We start from the raw sequence: 23,263 nt of genomic DNA, 5'->3' as shown, positions 1-23,263 counted from the left end.
CTTATCCTTTTGAAACCATATGTGGGAAATGAGATGAGGGTCTCTTTGTCCTCTCAGGGGCCGGTGGTGACCTTTGAAGATGTGGCTGTGTATTTCACGGAGAGCCAGGGGGCTCTGCTGGATCCTGACCAAAGGGCCTTGTACAGGGATGTCATGTTGGAGAATTATGGGAACGTGGCCTTGTTGGGTAAGGAGCTTCTGTCTTCATTACAAAACAGCTGAATGTCTTCAGGGCAAATAACGACTTTATGTATTTATTAATGTCCTAATTTCTTAAGGTTTTTTAAGGTCAGATTGCATGATATACTTACCTTCTTGCAATGTCACGGCAGGCTATTCTGAGGGAAGACCAAGACATTACATTGTTCATGCATCTGCCCCATTCTTTAGCATTCTTTAGATCATTTAAGGCCGTACGCATGGGGTCAGGGATTTACAGGGCTTACTGACCACTGTACATTGAAATGGGTTATAAATCAAGAGTAACACCAGTGCAAAATGGCAGAGATGGGCATGGGATTTTGGAGGAGCTCAGTTTTAAGGTGAACCATGTAGTGCAGGGGTCAGCAAACATTTGCAGCAGGGGGCCGGTCCGCTGTCCCTCAGACCTTGTGGGGGGGCCAGACTATATTTTTTTTGGGGGGGGATGAATGAATTCCTATGCCCCACAAATAACTCAGAGATGCATTTTAAATAAAAGCACACATTCTACTCATGTAAAAACATGCTGATTCCTGGACCGTCCTCAGGCCGGATTTGGAAGGTGACTGGGCCGGATCTGGCCCCTGGGCCTTAGTTTGCCTACCCATGACGTAGTGGGTAAACAATACAATAGCCAACATGTTGCCTAGGAAAAAGTCTTCTGACCTTTAAGTTGCTGTAAAAATGCACAGTGCAACCCGGAAAGGAAAGATATAAGTTCAGGGATATTTTTTAAAAAATAATTTGCTGTTATTTTTATAGATTCAGAAAATTCAGCTATGTATTTGATGGTGAATTGTGTTATGAAAAGTAGTTTTGGGGCTTGTTTTCTGGAGTCACTTTGCGGGGGTCATAGGATGAGTTTGCAGGGGTTGACCACATCCTTAGACATTCTCTGTTTTTCTTTCCTGGAGCTCCATTTGCCAAACCTGAACTTGTTTGCCAGCTGGAAAAGGGGGGAGAGCTCTGGGTGCCAGATTCTCAGGACTTGGATGAAACAGAGAGTTCCAGCTCCAACTCAGGTGAGGGGTTTTAGGAAACCAGGAGACCATGACTCTTTCCAGATTTCTGGGGAATCTGGCCATTATCCTTTTAAAATGTTAGGATTTCCTCCTAATTTAATTATTGTACAGCACCTAGCCCTTAAGCTGCATTATATTTATATTTTGAGAGGAGTTAGTGTTTGATATAGGGACGTGGGTGGAGCTGTGGTCTAAACCACAGAGCCTAGTACTTGCCGATCAGAAGGTCGGCGGTTCGAATCCCCGTGACGGGGTGAGCTCCCGTTGCTTGGTCCCTGCTCCTGCCAACCTAGCAGTTCAAAAGCACGTCAAAGTGCAAGTAGATAAATAGGTACCGCTCCGGCGGGAAAGTAAACAGCGTTTCTGTGCGCTGCTCTGGTTTGCCAGAAGCGGCTTAGTCATGCTGGCCCCATGACCCGGAAGCTATACGCCGGCTCCCTCGGCCAATAAAGCGAGATGAGCGCCGCAACCCCAGAGTCGTCCGCAACTGGACCAAGCTGAATTTCCACCTTCTAACTCTTAACATGTTTCAGTCTTCTTTATTCTCCCAAATAATTTTTTTTTTACTATTTTCCCCTTATCTCAGCAGGTCTGTGCAATCAAAAGAATTCATATTTCACGTGGGGGTTGCAGTTAACGCAGATATCAGCCCTTGCCAATCGCCAGCAAATGATGGAAGGAGAGAAACTGAACAAATGCTTGGACTGTGGGAAATGCTTTGCTCGGAAATCAAAGCTCGTGGAGCACCAGAGAGTCCACACAGGAGAAAAACCGTACGAATGCTTCGAGTGTGGGAAACGTTTCGCTTGGAAATGGCCGCTTGTGATACACCAGAGAGTCCACACGGGAGAGAAACCTCACCAATGCTTGGAGTGTGGGATGCGCTTTGCTGAAAAGCCAAAACTCAACAGGCACCAGAGTGTCCACACTGGAGAGAAGCCATACAAATGCTCCGAATGTGGCAAAACGTTTGCTCAGAAATCGTACCTCATGATGCACCAGAGAATCCACACGGGGGAGAAGCCATTTCAGTGCTTGGATTGCGGCAAAAGTTTCGCCCACAAATCGAAACTTGTGAGCCACCAGAGGGTTCACACGGGAGAGAAAGCGCACAAGTGCTTGGAATGTGGCAGATGTTTCGCTCACAAATCGTACCTCGTGATGCACCACCGAACCCACACGGGAGAGAAACCTTTCGACTGCGTGGACTGCGAGAAGTCCTTTGCTCAGAAATCACACCTCACGATCCACCGCCGAACGCACACGGGAGAGAAACCTTTCAAATGCCTGGCGTGTGGGAAATGCTTTGCCGATTCCTCTGCCTTTACGGGACACCAGAGGGTCCACACCGGCGAGAAAACCTACAAATGCGCGCAGTGTGGGAAGTGTTTTGCTTGGAAATCAAATCTCACGCTCCACCAGAGAAGCCACGCGACCGAGGAAGCGTGCAAATGCTCTGAGTGCGGGAAATGTTTTGCTCGGAAATCGCACCTCCGCAGCCACGAGAGGGTCCACAGAGGGGAGAAACTGTACAAATGTTTAGAGTGTGGGAAATGCTTCTCCTGGAAGTTGCATCTCGCGAACCACCAGAGAGTCCACGGGGGAAAGAAACCACATAAGTGTTTGGAATGTGGGAAGTGCTTTGCTCAAAAATCGCACCTCACAATCCACAAAAGTGTTCACACGGGAGAGAAGCCCTTTAAATGTTTGGAGTGCGGGAAATGTTTTAATCTCAAGTCCCGTCTTGTGGAACATCAAAGAGTTCATACAGGAGAGAAACCCTACACATGCAAGGTGTGCGGGAAGGCTTTTGCTAATAAATCAAATCTCCAGACACACCTGAGAGTCCATACAGGGGAAAAACCGTTCAAATGCCTGGAGTGTGGGAAGTGTTTCACTGTGAAATCTAGTCTCGTGAAGCACCACAAGGCCCACACAGGAGAGAAACCTTATAAATGCATGGAGTGTGGGAAATGTTTTGCTTGCAAATCACAATACGTGATGCACCAGAGGATCCACACGGGAGAGAAACCCTTTAAATGCACCGAGTGCGGGAAATGTTTTGCTCGGACGTCATACCTCAAAAACCACCAGAGACTCCACACTGGCAAGAAGCCATATAAGTGCTTAAAATGCAGGGAATGTTTTTCTTTGAAATCAGCCCTTCTCAGACACCAGGCAGCTCACACAGATGACGGACCTCATGAATATTCATCCCAGTAGAGATTCTTCCCACCTGAGAACACCAGTTAAGATATTGTTATATTTATTTCCACATGTTATAATTTTGGCTGGCTGGCCTAATTATGTCTATCGGGCGAAGATTCTCCACTGCTGAGCAGATAAACACAACCTGCCTTAAATGATCATTCTTTTTTAATTAATTGATTGATTAGTTTCATTTCTATACCATTCTTCATCCGAAGATCACAGGATGGTTTGCAATATAAAAACACAAAAGTACATAACATAGTAACAAAGTCAAACAATACCCTCCCCTCCCCCACAAAAAAAGTAGTTTAAAAGGCCATTGTTGTTGTTGTTGTTTAGTTGTTTAGTCATGTCCGACTCTTCGTGACCCCATGGACCAGAGCACGCCAGGCACCACTGTCTTCCACATGGTCAAACTCATGCTGGTAGCTTCGAGAACACTGTCCAACCATCTCGTCCTCTGTCGTCCCCTTCTCCTTGTGTTGTCCATCTTTCCCAACGTCAGGGTCTTTTCCAGGGAGTCTTCTCTTCTCATGAGGTGGCCAAAGTATTGGAGCCTCAGCTTCAGGATCTGTCCTTCCAGTGAGCACTCAGGGCTGATTTCCTTCAGAATGGAGAGGTTTGATCTTCTTGCAGTCCATGGGACTCTCAAGAGTCTCCTCCAGCACCATAATTCAAAAGCATCAATTCTTCGGCAATCAGCCTTCTTTATGGTCCAGCTCTGACTTCCATCCATCACTACTGGGAAAACTTTAACTATACGGACCTTTGTCAGCAAGGTGATGTCTCTGCTTTTAAAAGGTCACAGATAGTTTAATTAGACAAAGGCCAAAATTAACCCGATGAGCTAGTTTACTTCATGAAGAGAGGGTTTTTTCTTTCTTTCTTCTTTTTTTACATGGGGAAATATTTTTGGCTGACTCTCCTCCGATCTCCTCAATCTGAAGCAGTACAGTCTAGGATTCCAATCTTCATTCTGTGGAATGGGAAGATCAGGTTTAGCTCAAAATGTTTACCTATTATTATTATTATTAATAATAATTTATTAAAATTCTACACTGTCCTTCATCTGAAGATGATAGGTTGGTTTGCAATATAAAAACACAGCCATATATAGCATACTAAAAATCAAGAGCAGTCCCCCCCCTCCCGGTTTAAAAGGCCATAGATTATTTAATTAGCCAAAGGCCTGGGAGGAAAATAATGTTTTTGCCTTAACCTAAAAGATATGTAATGAAGGTGCTAGGCAAGCCTCTCTGGGGAGAGCATTCCACAAGTGGGGAGCCACTGGGGAAAAGGCCCCGTTCTCGTGTTGCCACCCTCCGGACCTCTCGCAGAGGAGGCACACAAAGAAGGGCCTCAGATGATGAACACAGGGTCTGGAAAGAGTCAGACCTTGAGGTACTGTGGCCCTGAGTCATTCAAGGCTTTATGAGTCAAAACTGGCACTTTGAATCGGGCCCAGAAACTAATTGGCAGCCAATGTAGTTGGGCCAGGATTGGTGGTATATATATATATATATATATATATATATATATATATATATATATATACACATAAATTAGATTATGTTTTTTATTAGTTTTCAATTACAATAATCTAATAGTAGCCTCATTATAACAATGCCAAATTATAATACAATTACTAATACCAATCATTCAGATACCAAATTATATAATTTAGGTGCCCCCCCCGGTGTGCTAGAATTAATGGTTTGATAATTTACTTTATTTCTGTGTTCCAAAATCTTATTAACACCCCAGTCAAAATAACAATCCCTTATACAACAACTGCGATGTTAACGATTTCCATTCGTATTAAATGATTAATGAAGCTACAGGGGAAGCGTTCAAGCTATATCCTTGCTCTTCCTGTGTGTGGCAATTATTCTGTCCGTGTTGTTTCTTGTAAAATATTATGTCTGTCTTTTCAGAGGCAGACCTTTGTATAACATGTTGCAGTAATCTAATTCTCCTTCTATTTCTTCATCCCAGCATCTTATCCAAGAGAAATGCTCTTCTGCAAAGTCCATGAGAGCACTGAGTTTTGGGAGAAGATAGAGAAGCCACTCGAGAAAGAATATTGTCTGAGGAAACAGGCTTTGCCAAAAAGATGGTTGAGAATGAACATATTTCTGCAAAGTGAAGGCATTATGAGTGTTTGACGCATGTCTGAAAGTACATTTAACCTGGGAGTGTGTTTGTGTGTTTATAGACTGATGCTTTTATTGCTATCTACCGGCCCTTCAGACAAGATTTTCCAGATCTGGGTAGGATGCAGTTAATCACTAAAAGCGTATCTTTATTAAAGTGACAAAAAAGAAGAAGTTCTAAATTCTTATAGCAAATTGTCTGCTGTTAGGACTTGCCGATCAGAAGGTCGGTGGTTCGAATCCCCGCGACGGGGTGAGCTCCCGTTGCTCGGTCCCTGCTCCTGCCAACCTAGCAGTTTGAAAGCACGTCAAAGTGCAAGTAGATAAATAGGTACCACTCTGGCGGGAAGGTAAACGGTGTTTTTCATGTGCTGCTGTGCTGCTCTGGTTCGCCAGAAGCGGCTTAGTCATGCTGGCCACATGACCTGGAAGCTGTACGCCGGCTCCCTCGGCCAATAAACCGAGATGAGCGCCGCAACCCCAGAGTCGGCCACGACTGGACCTAATGGTCAGGGGTCCCTTTACCTCGGGTTAAGAACTTAATTTGTTCTGGAAGTCCGTTCTTAACCTGAAACTGTTCTTAACCTGAGGTACCACTTTAGCTAATGGGGCCTCCCGCTGCGCCATCGCTGCGCAATTTCTGTACTCCTCCTGAAGCAAAGTTCTTAACCCGAGGTACTATTTCTGGGTTAGCGGAGTCTGTAACCTGAAGCATCTGTAACCTGAAGCATCTGAAACCCAAGCTACCACTGTAGTTGACCTTAAGTCAGAGTTGGGTTTGGATAAGCCTGGATAAGAGGAGACCGAGAGGAGATAGGATAACCATCTTCAAATATCTAAAGGGTTATCCCATGGAAGATGGAGCAAGCTCTTTTCCCCCTGCTCTGGAGGGACATGAACCAATGGCTTCAAGTTACAAGAAAGGAGATTCTGACCAAACATCAGGAAGAACGTTCTGGCAGTAAGAATGGGCTCCCTTGGAAGGGGGTGGACTTGTCTTCACGGGAGGTTTTTAAACAGAGGTTAGATGGCCATCCTGACAGGGAAGCTTTAGTGGAGAGTTTTGCATCACAAGGGTTTGGACTTGATGACCGCCAGGGTTTCTTCCAACTCTACAATTCTATTCTTCTATGTCATTGAATGAAAAAAGGGGGATATCCTTTAGGAAAGATAGTTTTTAATGACTGATGTTTTAATGTATTTTTAATCTTTTGTTGGAAGCCACCCAGATGGGCAGGGTATAAATAAATAAATATAAATATAATCATAACGAATGAATGACTTTTATTATTTCGGTCACAGACCAGTTCCAGCCCACATACAATATCAAGGAAGTCATTATTAAGTAGTGGGTGGACAAAGCAGACGACACAGAGATTTCTCCAAGCGGTTCTTTATCGTAAGCTGGAACTGAACTGAACAGCAAACAGCTCAGCCGGCCTGCTTTTATAGGCAGCTGGCGGTCAAGATCGTAACAACAACAACCCAGGGTTTCCCGCCTAAATTAACTGACATGGACCTGAGTGAAAACTATATACATGATACCCCCGGTGGCCAGGGTGAGAACTTCAATACATAACAGTCATAAAACACGATAGGGATACATTTGAGTTTGAAATTTGGTATAACAGGGACAATACAGATATAGCAACAGTTAAATTAAAACTTAATCACTAACATATAACCTAAAATTATCATTTAAAAACTCAATCATTATGATAGCACAGCTTGTTCCCTAAGTTTTATGGCCATCGTACAGAATTTGGCTACCCTTAACGTGATCACAGGATCCTTGTCCTCTACCAGGAATTTTAGACATTGAAGTTCAGATTCATAATAATAATAATAATAATAATAATAATAATAATAATAATAATGTCGGTAAAACTACAGCTGATCTACACACGTTTTAGAAACCACAAATCAGCGATTTGGACAAAAAAAAGTGGAGCAACCTGTTGCTGACAATTTGATTCTGGGAACTTGAGCCTCTTAAACAACGTTAGCAGAAAAGGAAGAATCTTTCCCAACATCAGGGTCTTTTCCAGGGAGTCTTCTCTTCTCATGAGGTGGCCAAAGTATTGGAGCCTCAGCTTCACCATCTGTCCTTCCAGTGAGCACTCAGAGCTGATTTCCTTCAGAATGGATAGGTTTGATCTCCTACCTGTTTTATTGCAAGCATACACTGTGTTTCAGCAATTTGTAAAACTACTCCACACTGAACTTGTTTTCAACATTTCCAAAATTTCCATTTTTTCCGGAAAAAAACGGGGGGGAGGGGGCCGCCCCGGCTTCAAAATTCCCGGAAATTTTACATCTCTAGCCATGCCCAGAAGTGTTTCAAAAACCAAGGAGCTCTTTCAAGCGACCGCATATCTCGACACGTTCCTAAAACGGCTCTCCCACATGGCTTGCCAAAAGCACTCCCTTTCCGATCTCTAAATACAAGAAGCACCCAGTTTCCTTGACGGAGGCCCAGCTGAAAGTTGTCTCCCAAGCCAAGGTGGGTTGGCAAATCATTTACTTGGCAGGAGAGGCGAGAATGACTTTTGCAGCGTGTGACCCAGGGAGGGCGTCCTTCGCTTGCTGAATTTGCCAAACCGGTTCGAACTCCACCTTCAGACCAGGAAATGCTGAGCTGGCCGAGCCTCCGGTTCCTTCGCCCCCAACTGCTGTGCAGAATTTCCTCCTTACCTGTCCAGGTACTTTCTTACTCCCTACTGTCCTGACCTTTTAGTTGTGGGGTGGGGGCAGTTATTCCTATGATGGGAAGTCTGAACATGGATTCTTAGAATACAGTGGTACCTCGGGTTAAGAACTTAATTTGTTCCGGAGGTCCATTCTTAACCTGAAACTGCTGTGGGGTGCCTCAGGGTTCTGTCCTCTCCCCCATTGCTTTTTAATATCTATATGAAGCCGCTGGGAGAGATCATCAGGGGTTTTGGGCTGGGTGTTCATCAGTATGCGGATGATACCCAGCTCTACCTCTCTTTCAAATCAGAACCAGTGAAGGCGGTGAAGGTCCTGTGTAGTGTCTGGAGGTGGTGGGAGTATGGATGGCAGCTAATGGATTGAGGCTGAATCCTGACAAGACAGAAGTACTGTTTTTGGGGGACAGGAGGCGGGCGGGTGTGGAAGATTACCTGGTCCTGAATGGGATAACCTGAAGGACCAGGTGCGCAGCCTGGGAGTCATTTTGGACTCACAGCTGTTCATGGAGGCACAGGTCAAATCTGTGTCCAGGGCAGCTGTTTACCAGCTCCATCTGGTATGTAGGCTGAGACCCTATCTGCCTGGGCACTGTCTTGCCAGAGTGGTGCATGCTCTGGTTATCTCTTGCTTGGACTACTGCAATGCGCTCTATGTGGGGCTACCTTTGAAGGTGACCCGGAAACTATAACTAATCCAGAACGCGGCAGCTAGTCTGGTGACTGGGAGCGGCCGCCGAGACCAAATAAAATCGGTCTTGAAAGTTCTACATTGGCTCCCAGTACGTTTCCGAGAACAATTCAAAGTGTTGGTGCTAACCTTTAAAGCCCTAAACGGCCTCGGTCCAGTATACCTGAAGGAGCATCTCCACCCCCATCGTTCCACCCAGACACTGAGGTCCAGCACCGAGGGCCTTCTGGCGGTTCCCTCACTGCGAGAAGCCAATTTACAGGGAACCAGGCAGAGGGCCTTCTCGGTAGTGGCACCCGCCCTGTGGAACACCCTCCCACCAGATGTCAAAGAGAACAACAACTACCCGACTTTTAGAAGACATCTGAAGGCAGCCCTGTTGAGGGAAGCTTTTAATATTTGATGTATTACAGTATTTTAATATTTTTTTGGAAGCCGCCCAGAGTGGCTGGGGAAGCCCAACCAGATGGGTGGGGTATAAATAATAAATTATTATTATTATTGTTGTTGTTGTTGTTGTTGTTGTTGTTGTTGTTGTTGTTGTTAAACTGTTCTTAACCTGAAGCACCACTTTAGCTAATGGGGCCTCCCGCTGCCACCGCTTGATTTCTGTTCTCATCCTGACGCTATGTTCTTAATCCGAGGTACTATTTCTGGGTTAGCAGAGTCTGTAACCTGAAGCGTCTGTAACCCGAGGTACCACTGTAATCATAATAATTTTATTATTTATACCCTGCCCATCTGGCTGGGTTTCCCCAGGGGGAATGGTTGCATTGGCAGCTTTCGACTGGTGCAACATGAAAGCCCAGCAAATACTGTTCTCCATCGAAACAGAAAGCAAAAAATGCAGCAAGCAAATGTGTGTGCAGGGGGAGGCGGTGTCCTTCCCCCAGAGCCCGGGACCTTGAGATGCCAGATTTAGGGTGTTACAAGTGGTTCTGCTGCACAGAGCAGCAGGGTGGATTTGATTTAAATCAAATCGATTTATATCATGATTTAAATCACTAGTTAGTAAGACTTGATTTAAATCCCTTTTTTACAGAAAGGTTCAACCTTGCTGGCATCCTCTTCATGTTGGCGAGCAGAGGAAGGTTTCCTTTTTGGAATAATAAAATCCTGTTTTTACAGAAAGGTTCAACCTTTATTTTGTTATTCCAAAAAAGGAAACTTTCCCCCGCTTGTCAATATTAAAAGAATGCCAGGAAGGTTGAACCTTTCAGTATTATTCCAAAAAGGAAATCTTCCTCTGTTTGTCAATACAGTTGTACCTCAGGTTACAGACGCTTCAGGTTACATATGCTTTAGGTTACAGACTCCGCTAACTCAGAAATAGTACCTTGGGTTAAGAACTTTGCTTCAGGATGAGAACAGAAATTGCACGGCGGCAGCAGGAGGCCCCATTAGCTAAAGTGGTGCTTCAGGTTAAGAAAGGACCTCCGGAACGAATTAAGTACTTAACCCGAGGTACCACTGTATTAAGACGATGCCAGCAAGGCTGAACCTTTCTGTAAAAAATGTTTTAAATCAAGTCTTGCTGACAAATCTCCTGCGCTGGGTCGTTGCAATTCTCCTTGTGCTTTGCAGGTTCCTCGGGAAATGTCCCAGGAGCGAAGCGGCAAGGCGGCCCTGCCGGGCCTGATCCACCGGCTGGACCACCTGGTGATGACGGTGAGGAGCATTGAGGACACAGCCGCCTTCTACTCCCGGGTCCTCGGCATGGAAGTCGTCTCCTTCAAGGTGCTGGGAACGGCGACCCCTTTATCACCTCCAAGACGGTGTTATTTATTTTACAGTATGGTCCATTGAGGATCGCTTTTGTTTTAGGGATCAACGGTCTCGTTAGAGAGTATAACTCATACTCAAATTGCTGTTTTTAAAAAGTCTGGGATGGATTAATCCACTTTGCTTTTTCATTTTTTTATTTTTTAATTCAAAAATTTTATTGGTTTTCACAATATTATAAACAAACAAACACACACACACACACACACACACACAAGACAAACAAACATAAATCATAGCCTTATTGAAAATTACACTTATTAACTTTGTTAAGTGACTTCTTCGCTTCCCCTTAGTTGAATTTCATTGCACGTCCTTTTAACGGTTTTCCAAATCCCAATTCTTATGAAATTTAACCTAAACATTAGCATCCTTAAACCTTCACCTTATGAATATTAATTCATCACTTAACATAAATAAAACCCTAAGCCAATTAAGTATCTGCAAGCTATTTTCAATTAATTTAACTTAACAAATTTAACTAGATAATCATTAAATTTATTCCACTCTTCCTGATACTCCTCCTCCTTCTGGTCGCGGACGTTTTGCTTTTTTTTAAAAAAAATGGGAAAGCGTGCCTCAGTTTTGGAACAGAATTCCGGAACGGGCACCGTATTTTTTGCTCTATAAGACGCACCAGACCACAAGACGCACCTAGTTTTTGGAGGAGGAAAACAAGAAAAAATATATTCTAAATCTCAGAAGCCAGAACAGCAAGAGGGATTGCTGCGCAGTGAAAGCAGCAATCCCTCTTGCTGTTCTGGCTTCTGGGATAGCTGCGCAGCCTGCATTCGCTCCATAAGACGCACACACATTTCCCCTTACTTTTTAGGAGGGAAAAAGTGAGTCTTATAGAGCAAAAAATACGGAATATCTCTACCATGATCAAAGGCTGTATTTGCCAAGCCCGGGCCCTTCCCTTGTCTCCCTCCTCATCATTCCAGGCTACGTTTTGCCTTCACAGGGAAACCGTCAAGCTCTGCATTTTGGACAGCAGAAGTTCAACCTCCACGAGGTGGGGAAGGAATTTGAACCCAAAGCCCACCGGCCGACCCCTGGCTCTTTGGACCTCTGCCTTGTCACAGAGATGCCTCTGGAACAGCTGGTGGAACACCTGAAGGTCAGGCAGGGGCTGCAACCAGGGTGGATGAAAATCAATAGGTTTTAAAAAATAATAGTCCTATTTTAAAATTTTAAATCGGCTTTTTTATTTAAATTGGATTTTTAATTTGTTGGATTTTTAAAATTTAAATCAGATTTTTTAATTTAAATGGGATTTTTAAAATTTAATTTTTTTTTTAAATAAATTTTATTAGTTTTCATCAAATTATACATTTCATCCCGAATATAACAAATCATAGCTGTTTTGGACTTCCTTCAGCGTCTCTGACAATCATCCATATTTATACCTTTCATACACATTCCCTTTTTTCGTATTGCCAATATTCCTCCTTATTCCTAATATTTCTAATAAACAATACTTATTTATTTTTTACAGTGCCTCTTGAAATCCTGCTAGCGTTGTGTTAATACCACATGAATTTTTCAGATAGTCCACAAATTTTTCCCAGTCCTCAATAAACTTTTGATCTTTACTATATCTAATTTTCCCAGTTAGTTTATCCAGTTCTGCATAGTCTGTCAATTTTAGTCTCCATTCTTCTACTGTCGGTATCTCTTCTTGTTTCCACTTCTGGGCCAACACAATTCTGGCTGCCGTTACTGCATATTGGAAAAGCTTGCAGTCCTTCCTTCTTATGTCCTTTCCTACTATCCCTAAAAGAAAAGCTTCAGGTTTTTTCACAAAAGTGTATCTTAACATTTTTTTCAACTCATTATATATCAGTTCCCAAAAGCTTCTCACCTTCTTACATTCCCACCATTGGTGGAAGAACGTCCCTTCTTTTTCTTTGCATTTCCAACATTTGTTATCAACCTTATACATCTTTGCTAATTTTACAGGTGTCATATACCATCTATAAAACATTTTCATCACATTCTCTTTCAGTAACGTACAAGCCGTGAATCTTATGTTCTCTTTCCACAGTTTTTCCCATTCTTCGAATTGAATGTTGTGCCCCACATCCCTTGCCCACTGTATCATTACCGATTTAACCTCTTCGTCCTTAGTATACCATTCCAACAATATCTTATACATTTTTGACAGAATTTTATACTCATTATTTATTATGTCTTTTTGGAAAATTGATTCTTTTTCAACATATCCTTTATCCTTCAAATCTTTTTTGAATGTTTCATTTACTTGAAAATAATGCAGCCAATCATTCATATACTCTTTAACTTGTTCATATGGCTTCAACTTCCATTTTCCTCCTTCACTGATTACCAATTCGCCATATGTACCCCATTTTTCTCTCATGTTAATCTTCTTAACACTCAGTACCTCTAGCGGAGATAACCAATGTGGCACTTTGGGTTCTAATATATTTTTATATCTTTCCCATACCTCTATTAGTGGACCTCTGAAGATATGGTTTCCAAATCCTTTGTGAACCCTTTTTTTATCACACCATAGATACGCATGCCACCCAAATCTGTTATCGAAACCCTCAAGATCTAATAACTCATTGTTTTCTAACTTTATCCATTCCTTTATCCAGCATATACATGCTGCTTCATAGTACAGTCTCATATCTGGCAGGGCGAAGCCTCCTCTTTCCTTTACATCCGTCAATAACTTAAATTTTATTCTCGGCTTCTTCCCCTGCCAGATATACCTTGAAATCACTCTTTGCCATTCTCTGAAGGTTCCAGTACCCTTTAATATGGGTATAGTCTGAAATAAAAACAGCATTTTCGGTAGCACCGTCATCTTTATCGTAGATATTCTTCCCCAGAATGATAATTTCATTCTGGCCCACACCTCCAGATCCTTCTTAATTCCTTTCCAAACCGGGATATAGTTATTTTGATACAAATCAATATTCTTAGGTGATAACCAAATTCCCAAATATTTAACCTTTTTCACCGCCTCTATCTCAGTTCGTTGCTGCAACAAATCAATCGTACTTTGTTCCATATTTTTTACAATAATTTTGGTCTTTCTCTTATTCAGTCTGAATCCTGCCACCCTTCCAAATTGTTCCATTTCTTCTAACACCTCCTTCACACTTTCTAATGGTTCTTCCATAGTCAGTACCAAATCATCGGCAAAGGCTTTAACTTTATACTCATTTAGACCTACTGTTACCCCTTTTATTTGCTTGTTTTGTCTAATTGCATTTAGAAAGACTTCCAGAACCGTTATAAATAACAATGGTGATAGTGGGCAACCTTGTCTTGTTCCTTTAGATATTTGAATATCTTCTGTAATAACATTGTTCACAATCAATTTTGCTCTCTGCTCCGTATAGATTGCCTTTATACCATTATAAAACTCTTGTCCCACTTCCATATATTCTAAATTTTTCAACATAAATTCCCAGATCACGTTGTCGAAGGCCTTTTCTGCGTCTACAAACATTAAAATTGCTTGTTTATCGCTCCTATCAGACAGATATTCTATAACATTAATAATATTTCTTACATTATCTCTCATTTGTCTGCCTGGTAGGAAGCCTGCTTGATCTTTATGTATGAGTTTTATCAATATCTTTTTCAATCTCTTCGCAAGAATTCCTGCAAAGATCTTATAATCTGTATTTAATAATGAGATAGGCCTATAGTTCTTAACTTGAGTTAAATCCGAATCTTGTTTTGGAATTAATGTAATAAACGCTTCTTTCCACGTTTCTGGAATGTCTCTTTCTTTCAGAATGTTGTTCAAAACTTCAGTCAACGGGGTCACCAACACATCTTTCATTTCTTTATAATAACTCGATGTGAACCCATCCGGACCCGGAGCTTTCCCTCTCTTCAACTCCTTTATCACTTCCTTTACTTCTTCTTTTCCTATTGGGGCATTCAGCTGGTCTTTTTGGTCTGTCGGGATCTTCCGCACCATTTTCTCTTTTAGATATCTTTCTATTTTCTTCTTATTGTTCCTTTCTTTATTTTTATATAACTGTTTGTAGAATTCCAAGAAACCTCTCCTTATTTCTTTCGGATCGGCTGTCTCTTCTCCATTTATCTTAATTTTGTTGATTATGCTCTGCTCCTTTCTCTTTTTCAGTTGCCACGCAAGCCATTTTCCTGATTTGTTTGCAAACTCAAAGTTTTTTTGTCTTAACCTTTTAATGTTCCATTCCACTTCTTTGTTTATTATCATTGCAAATTGGGTTTGTAGAGTCCTTATTTCCTGCTTTATTTTCAAATTGTTGGGTTTTTTAATCAGTTTTTGCTCATTTTCCATAATCTGTCTTAAAATCTCTTTTGTCCTTTTTTCTTTATTATTTTTCCTCAATGAGTTTTGCTGAATAAAAAAGCCTCTCATTACTGCTTTACTTGCGTCCCATACAATACTCATTTTCGTACCTTTATCAATGTTGTCCATAAAATATTCCGAAAGTTTCTTTTGTGATTTTTCCACCATCTTCTGATCGTCCCATAAATTGTCGTTCAATCTCCACCTAAAAGTTCTTTCTTCAAAACCTTTTAACTCCAATTCTATAGGGTTGTGATCTGAAATAACTTTAGCCTGAATTTCAATTTTTTGGATTCTTGGAGTCAAATTGTTCGAAACCCAAATTTGATCAATTCTTGATAGTGACTGATTTGGTTCTGAATAATATGTAAATTGTTTCTCCAATGGGTGTTTAAGTCTCCAAATGTCAATCAGATTACAGTTTTTTGTCATTGTGAAAAATGTCTTAGGCAATTTCCCTTCGTTGTTCTTTACTTCTCTTTGCCTATCCATTTCCAGTGATACCACACCATTCATGTCTCCCATTATTATAATTTTTTGATCCACATATTCAGATAGTTTTTCTTCCAATGATCTATAAAAATCAGTCTTGTTTCCATTTGGTGCGTAGATCCCGACAATTATCAGCTTTTCGCCTTGCCAATTGATTTGAACAGCTATGATTCTCCCTTCTTCATCTTTAAACAATTGGTGAGATTCAATTTTATTTTTGATGTAGAGGACCACTCCCCTTTTTTTGTCTTTGCCAGATGAGATGAATTCATTCCCTAATCTTTTGTTAATCAAAATTTTCCTGTGTCTTTTTGCCATGTGGGTTTCTTGTAAACATATAATGTCCAAATTTTTCTTTTTTAAATATTGTTCAATTTTATTGCGTTTCTTCTTATCGTTCATCCCATTAATGTTCCAATTCCAAAATTTTAGCGCCATTCTTCCTTCAAATTAAATAGATTTAAGTTATTTTCTTACAATCTGTCTACCTCTTCTTCTTCCTCTTCAACCTCTTCCTCTTCCGATTTTTCCCCATTCTGTTCCTCTTCTTCTCCTAGCAGTCTTGCTCCTCCTTCTGCTCCCTTAACCTCTTCCTCTCCCACGTGTAGTTCTTTATATCTTCTCATGAATTTCCCTATTTCTTCAGGGCTTGTCAGTCTTCTTCTTATACCTTTATAAAAGAACGAGACTCCTTCCGGGAACTCCCATCTAAAGTCAATCTTATTCTTCTTAAGGATTTGTACAAGTGATTTGTACGCTTCTCTTCGTTTCAACAGTCTAACTGGTATATCTTTAAAAATGATTATGTAGTTCCCGTCTATATAGAGCCTTTTCTCTCTATTTCTTTGTAAAATCAAATTTCTCATCTCTCTGTCCTTAAAAGTAATCAAACAATCTCCCGGGAATTTCTTTGTTTTAGTTGTCCTTATTTTCATTCTGAATGCATTTTGTACTGTTTTTGCAACTTCTTCCTCTGGTAATTCCAACCACTGTGCAATTTCCTTTATTAATTTCTCTCTTATATTTTCGTTCTGCGCCTCTGGAACTTGCCTCAGTCTCAAATTTACCTCCCTCTGTCTCAATTCATTCATAGCAATGGAATCCTTTATTTCCTCTTGTGCTTTGTTTAACTCCACCATCTCATTCTTCATCTTTTCCTCCTCCCGCTTCATTTCTTTCATTTCTTGCTTTGTCCTCTTTAACCCCTCATCTACTCTTTTCGAAACCTCTTTGATCTGACCTTTCAGTTCATTAACTGTCTCATCAATTTTTTTATCCATTTTCCCAATTTTATTGTCCACCTGTTCTAGTTTTGTCTCCAAGTTCTTCTCACTTTGTTTTATTTCTGCAAACATTTTCAATATTTCCGTTCTAAACTCTGTTTCCTGTTTTGAAGCTCTCCTATCTGTTGGTGTCCCCCCCCTCCGCCCCTTTTTTTGGCACATGTGACATCTTTTCCAATCCCAATTCAAAATACCCAATATTATCTATACAACCAATTAACAAAATACATAAAAACACCAAAATACAATTTCCAAATGTCCAAATGTCCAAAATATTAATCCAAAGTTTTTGAGGCAATATTAGGAGACTATCAAGCCAACTTTCTAATTGGAGATGCTTCCACAACAAATATGAAGTTGAAAATAACCAATTCTATAAATTTATCTTCTTGCCCCCATTCGGGCTAATCCTTAGCAGACCAAAGAAGAAGCTTTGTTATAATCCAACTTGAGGACCCACTTGTACTCCAGAAAATAATGCGGGAAATAATACAAAAGTTTAAATTAAAGTCCCAGATTGTAGTCCAATTTTATAATCCAATTATCTATAGGGGGCTCCAGCGACCGTCCCTTGAAAATAGGAGAATTCACAACATATCCAGGAGAGGGAGATCTCACAGGAAGCAGTTATTTCTCTATAGCCTCCACAGTGGAAAATTTCCAGAGAAAAACAAATTGTACTGTCACAGAATATCCACTGGGGGAGTCAGACCTTCTTCTTGATTTTACTTCAAAATTATACTTCAAAATCCCTTATCTTCTTTTTAATTTCTCAGTTTTAAGTCCTTAAACAAAGGAGGCAAAAAAGACCATATATGTATATAACCCGACATCCACCAAAAAGACACTTTAATCGCTTTTTTTTTCCTCTGCAAAAATACTCTGCGTAGCTGGTTAATATGGCGTCGATAGATCTTCTTTAGCGTAACAGTTTATTCACCGAAATATAAACGGGAAATTAGCTCAAAGTCTCAAAGCCTCAGATACATCTGGGACCTTCACCTCACAGTCCTCTTCTGTCCCCCTTAGCTTTATACAAAGTTACTTTCTTTAACTTTGTTTGCAACAGTTTCTTATTGTTAGGGAGAAACGGAAACAATAGCCACTAGCGGCAGATCACTTTCGCTTTCTGGCTCTGCTTACCGTCCTGCGTCTTTACTGATTCCAAACGAACGCTGAACTCGGAATCTTCCCTTATTAATTCGAGACTTCCCTTATATTTCCAGGCCGATAGTCCAATTTATATATTGCAAGTCCGAATTTCTTTGAATTGAGAGCGGAGCGCTGTTCCCTTCAAGCTCGGGGCTTCGCTATTCAGCCGCAGCAATGGCTTCCCGATAGCCAGCTGTCTCAAACCGCCGTACTCTTCACCTCCTTTTCGGAGGCTACCTGACGGCCGGGTGAGCAGCTTTCAGGCACCGCCGGGAACCTGGATCTCTGGACACCCTCCAGAGGTTTGACGGGGGGGGGTTACGCCCAAAAAAACCCCCTTTTTGGCTGAAATAGCTAGGGTTCCCCTCCCGGAGAAATCCCTCGCTTGTGCCGGGCTCGCGCTCCACCGGAAGTTCCCGGGATTTTTAAAATTTAAATCGGGTTTTTAAAATTTAAATCGGATTTTAAAACTTTATTTTTTAAAAAATAAAATGCTTTTGGAGGAAAAATCTTTCCAAATATAGTTTTCTATTTCAGTTACATTATAGTCCAAAGGCTATTCATCAGGAAATAAGGATTTGTTTAAAGTTTTTCATGTGTGCTAAAACTCAGTCTAAGGTGTGTGGGGGTTTTTTTTGGGGGGGGAATGGTTTAACCACATCAGTTAACAAACATGGATACATATGCTATCATGTTATTGTTTTAGTTACATAAATTGTTTCATGGTTAAGGAAATGATTAGTTTTCTCCTTCCAATAAAGTACAGCAGAAAAATAATAATATTTTTTAAATTGTTACTTTATTTTTAACAATGAGTGGCCAGATGGGCAGGGTAGAAATAAATTATTATTATTATTATTATTATTATTATTATTATTATTATTATTATGCTTGCACAACCTAGTCTTCCTCCTAACTGGATAAGGGGAGCACGGGAAGCTTGCGAGGAAAAAGCCTAAGAGCCTTTTTAGAAAAGGGGAGCTTATTATTATTATTATTATTATTATTATTATTATTAGAATCTTACTTTTAGGTTCTGGTGTTTCTCGTGTGTGTTTTTACTTTTTTTTAGGTGTTATTTTATTTTTAACAATGAACGGAATAGTTGCAACACTCAATTTAAAAAGGGGGGTGGGAATTGGCATTGCAGGAGCAGTGTGACGTTGCAAATTGCCCTCGATGCTTTTGATGGAATTTTAGATTTTTTCATTCATTTCATTTCATTCATTTTCATTTCCTTCGTTTCCTCCCCTGTCGCTTTTTTTAGGTATGTGGGGTCAGCATTGAAGAAGGCCCAGTGGCCAGAACTGGGGCGCTTGGCCCAATAAAATCCGTTTATTTCCGAGACCCGGACCATAATCTGCTGGAAGTCTGCAACTACGGTGGGAGTGACTAGTGAAATTTCCAATTTCCAGAGAGAAATAATGGAAAGTGACACTAAATGACTGTTTGTTGTTGTTTAGTGGTTTAGTCGTGTCCGTCTCTTCGTGACCCCATGGGCCAGAGCACGCCAGGCACTCCTGTCTTCCACTGCCTCCCGCAATTTGGTCAAACTCATGCTGGTAGCTTCGAGAACACTGTCCAACCATCTCGTCCTTTGTCTTCCCCTTCTCCTTGTGCCCTCCATCTTTCCCAACATCAGGGTCTTTTCCAGGGAGTCTTCTCTTCTCATGAGGTGGCCAAAGTACTGGAGCCTCAGCTTCAGGATCTGTCCTTCCAGTGAGCACTCAAGGCTGATTTCCTTCAGAATGGATAGGTTTGATCTTCTTGCAGTCCATGGGACTCTCAAGAGTCTCCTCCAGCACCATAATTCAAAAGCATCAATTCTTCGGCGATCAGCCTTCTTTATGGTCCAGCTCTCACTTCCATACATCACTACTGGGAAAACCATAGCTTTAACTATACGGACCTTTGTTGGCAAGGTGATGTCTCTGCTTTTTAAGATGCTGTCTAGGTTTGCCATCGCCTTTCTCCCAAGGAGCAGGCGTCATTTAATTTCGTGACTGCTGTCACCATCTGCAGTGATCACGGAGCCCAAGAAAGTAAAATCTCTCACTGCCTCCATTTCTTCCCCTTCTATTTGCCAGGAGGTGATGGGCCCAGTGGCCATGATCTTAGTTTTTTTTATGTTGAGCTTCAGACCATATTTTGCGCTCTCCTCTTTCACCCTCACTAAGAGGTTCTTTAATTCCTCCTCACTTTCTGCCGTCAAGGTTGTGTCATCTGCATGCCTTGCTGTGGCGAAGGGGCTTGAATAACTCAGAGAAGCTATGAGCTATGCCATGCAGGGCACCCAAGATGGACAGGTCATAGTGGAAAGTTTTGACCAAACATGATCCACCTGGAGGAGGAACCAGCAAGCCACTCCAGTATCCCTGCCAAGAAAACTCCATGGACAAATGACTCCATAGGGAAGCTTTTAGTATTTGATGAATTATTGTATTTTTATCTTTTGTTGGAAGCCACCCAGATGCGCAGGGTATAAATAAATTATTATTGTTATTATTATTATTACTGAAAATGTATAACTTGTTGTTAGAATGGGAAACAACGGGTGAAGAGGTGCAGTGTGTTATGATAAAGTGGGCAAAAGATGTGGGACATAATATTCAAATGACAGATTGGGAAAGATTATGGAAAAACGATCTAAAATTGATGGCAGGGACCTGACTTAAAGAGAACTGAAAAAAATGGAGGGAAATCGGGGGATTTTGGAAATCCCACATTTGGGAGTTGGGCTCTGATATTTTTCATTTTCTTTGATTGCAAAAATTAATTAAAAAATAGTTTAAAGGAAGAATTAAAAGCACAATAGAAATTCAAATTCATGGCCCGGACCTTACTTAAAGAGAACTATATGAAAACAATGGCTATGTGGTATTGAAAACTGGTTAAATTGGCAAAAAATATGTATAAAACAAGGGAAAATCAGTGTTGGAAATGTAAAGAGGTAGAAGGGACTTTCATCATATGTGGTGGCAATGCAAAATTATGGGGGGGAATGTGGAAATGGTATATAACGGATTGGAAAAAATGTTTTTTTATAAGCTTGCATTGCCACCACATCTGATAAAAGTACCTTCTACAAATTCTTATATTTTTTCGGGAGATCTGTTCCAAAACCAAGGCGCGCTTTCCCATAGAAAGTAATGCAAAACGGAGTAATCTGTACTAGACTTTTAAAAACGACCCCTAAAACAGCAATTTAACATGAATTTTACTATCTAACGAGACCATTGATCCATAAAATGAAAGCAATAATCAATGTACTGTATTATAAAATAAATACGACAGTATTGTAGATGATAAAAATTAAAATTATTCTTTTTCTTACCTGTACTGATGATAGTCATTGTTTGGATGCGGGGCTTTTATCCATTTCCGCAGTCACACAATCAATCAAACAATCAATCAATCAATCAGTAGCTGAACTGGGTTCCACACAGTCACAAAAACAAATTAACTGAAAAAGCCTCAAAAAAGCAAAATAAATAGCAAAAACAAAAGTGCCAAACTTAATCCGTTCCGGAAGTTCGGTTGACTTCCAAAATGTTCAAAAAACAAAGTGCAGCTTCTGATTGGTGCAGGCGTCCCAGAAACAATAGCCGACAGCCGCATCAGATGTTTGGCTTTCGAAAAATGTTTGAAAACCAGAAGACTTAAATCCGAGTTTCCGGCGTTTGGGAACCAAGGCGTTTGAGAACCAAGGTTCCACTGTAGATCGCGATCTACTGGTTGGACATGCCTGCTATATGGTAATTTATGGACAAAATATGTATTTTATCAAAGTAATTGTTGAACTGAAATACAAATAAGAAGTATATTAATAGTAAAATGCTATTAAGAAGAAGTCTATTAATAGTGAAATGCAATTAAGAAGAAGTATGTTAATAGTGGAATAATTATGAAGCTCTAACTTAAAATGAGGACGCGGGTGGCGTAAACCACTGAGCCTTGGGCTTGCCGATCGGAAGGCTGGCAGTTCGAATCCCTGTGACGGGATGAGCTCCCGTTGTTCAGTCCCAGCTCCTGCCAACCTAGCAGTTCGAAAGCACGTCAAAGTGCAAGTAGATAAATAGGTACCGCTCCGGCAGGAAGGTAAATGGCGTTTCCGTGTGCTTCTCTGGTTTCGCCAGAAGCGGCTTAGTCATGCTGGCCACATGACCCGGAAAAACTGTCTGCGGACAAATGTCGGCTCCCTCGGCCAGTAAAGCAAGATGAGCGCCAAAACCCCAGAGTCGTTCGCAACTGGACTTAACTGTCAGGGGTCCTTTACCTTTTTTAAAAAAAACGTAAAATGATTTTCTATTCATAACAAACATAATAATGCAAACACATTGGCATTGGGCAATGATAAAAGTTCCTTTAGAAACACAATTTCATAATCTGCTCTCTAGAAACTTCCTATAACACGAAATAATAATAATAATAATAATAATAATAATAATAATAATAATAATTTTTTAAAAGGTATTATTTTTTTAAGATATATTTAATAGGTGTAAATATATGATGCAATCTACTAATAATTATAAATAGCAGAATGTAGGCAACCTATATATAGAAATGAGCAAACCAGTGATATTTTAGGGAGCAGGCCAGCAGGCGGGGCCCATTACTTACATCATAGGAGCCTACACAACACAAACCACTGTTGCTGTATGTAGGTTTTATTTTATTTGTGTTTTATCTTATATTCTGGAAATGTACATCCAGTTGTTTTTTCCCTTTGAATTTTTTTTTGGGGGCCCTAAGCCATAGCTTGTTTGCAGCAAGGCCAGCAACAAAATATTGCAGCTCTGGTCCCCGTCTGCGAACACCCTCAAGTCCCTTCGAAAATGTTGCCCTGGAGGAAGAAGAAGAAGAAGAAGACTACATTTCCCAGCAGCCATTGGGAATGCGGCCTGCCCATTGGCTTGAGAGGGTGGCGAAGGTGCCGAGTGATTGGCTGAGATGGGGAAAGGGGGAGGGAGACGTCAGAGCGCAACATTCCACCCAGGGCAACAGAGCCAGGTGTGCATTCTCTGAATTCGCAAGAAACTGCGGGGAAAGAAGAACATCTTTATGTTCCGGATCCTAAATGGAGGTGAGGCTGGAAAATGCATCACTGGGAAGGAGTGTGCGAGGAGCTGTTTTAAATTTGCATAGCATGGGGAATTGGGGCTGACTCCTTCCTTGGTTTGGTGGGTCCCCAGTATTGATTTTATTGTTTTTATTTTGCTTTTCGATGCAGAAGGGAATAGG

The 23,263-nt window shown here is 41.1% G+C and overlaps 3 protein-coding genes across 6 annotated transcripts in view; all 3 read left to right on the top strand.

Annotated features, from left to right (window-relative positions):
• The first annotated feature begins 860 nt into the window (after nucleotides 1-860).
• LOC310756833 (uncharacterized protein) lies at nucleotides 861-3,708 on the top strand. Of its 2 annotated transcripts, none has more exons than XM_083601672.1 (2): nucleotides 861-1,223; nucleotides 1,813-3,708. In XM_083601672.1, the coding sequence occupies exon 2, from the start codon at nucleotides 1,893-1,895 to the stop codon at nucleotides 3,444-3,446; it is 1,554 nt and encodes a 517-aa protein (XP_083457798.1). In that variant the 5' UTR covers nucleotides 861-1,223; nucleotides 1,813-1,892; the 3' UTR covers nucleotides 3,447-3,708. The 2 variants fall into 2 exon arrangements, with proteins under 2 accessions (XP_083457798.1, XP_083457797.1); XM_083601671.1 differs by having other exon boundaries at nucleotides 1,810-3,708.
• Nucleotides 3,709-7,907: 4,199 nt separating this feature from the next.
• GLOD5 (glyoxalase domain containing 5) lies at nucleotides 7,908-21,358 on the top strand. Its single transcript, XM_083602574.1, has 4 exons — nucleotides 7,908-8,289; nucleotides 10,571-10,723; nucleotides 11,733-11,888; nucleotides 19,287-21,358. Exons 1-4 carry the CDS (start codon nucleotides 8,218-8,220, stop codon nucleotides 19,413-19,415), a joined length of 510 nt encoding a protein of 169 aa, XP_083458700.1. The 5' UTR covers nucleotides 7,908-8,217; the 3' UTR covers nucleotides 19,416-21,358.
• A 1,397-nt stretch (nucleotides 21,359-22,755) lies between these two features.
• The window catches only part of LOC310756657 (uncharacterized protein), a 28,627-nt gene continuing 28,119 nt past the window's right edge, over nucleotides 22,756-23,263 (top strand). For 2 of the 3 annotated variants that reach the window (XM_083601165.1, XM_083601164.1), the window contains exon 1: nucleotides 22,757-23,105. In XM_083601165.1, the coding sequence (XP_083457291.1) occupies nucleotides 23,100-23,105 (6 nt within the window). In that variant the 5' untranslated portion in view covers nucleotides 22,757-23,099. Of the gene's footprint in view, nucleotides 23,106-23,263 lie in introns of all 3 variants that reach the window. The other variant, XM_083601163.1, reaches the window with a different exon arrangement.

This window comes from Podarcis filfolensis (genome assembly GCF_964270895.1).
Source record: "Podarcis filfolensis genome assembly, chromosome: 2".
In the NCBI taxonomy this organism is placed as follows: domain Eukaryota; kingdom Metazoa; phylum Chordata; class Lepidosauria; order Squamata; family Lacertidae; genus Podarcis; species Podarcis filfolensis.
This window is presented reverse-complemented; position numbering and strand designations above follow the sequence as displayed.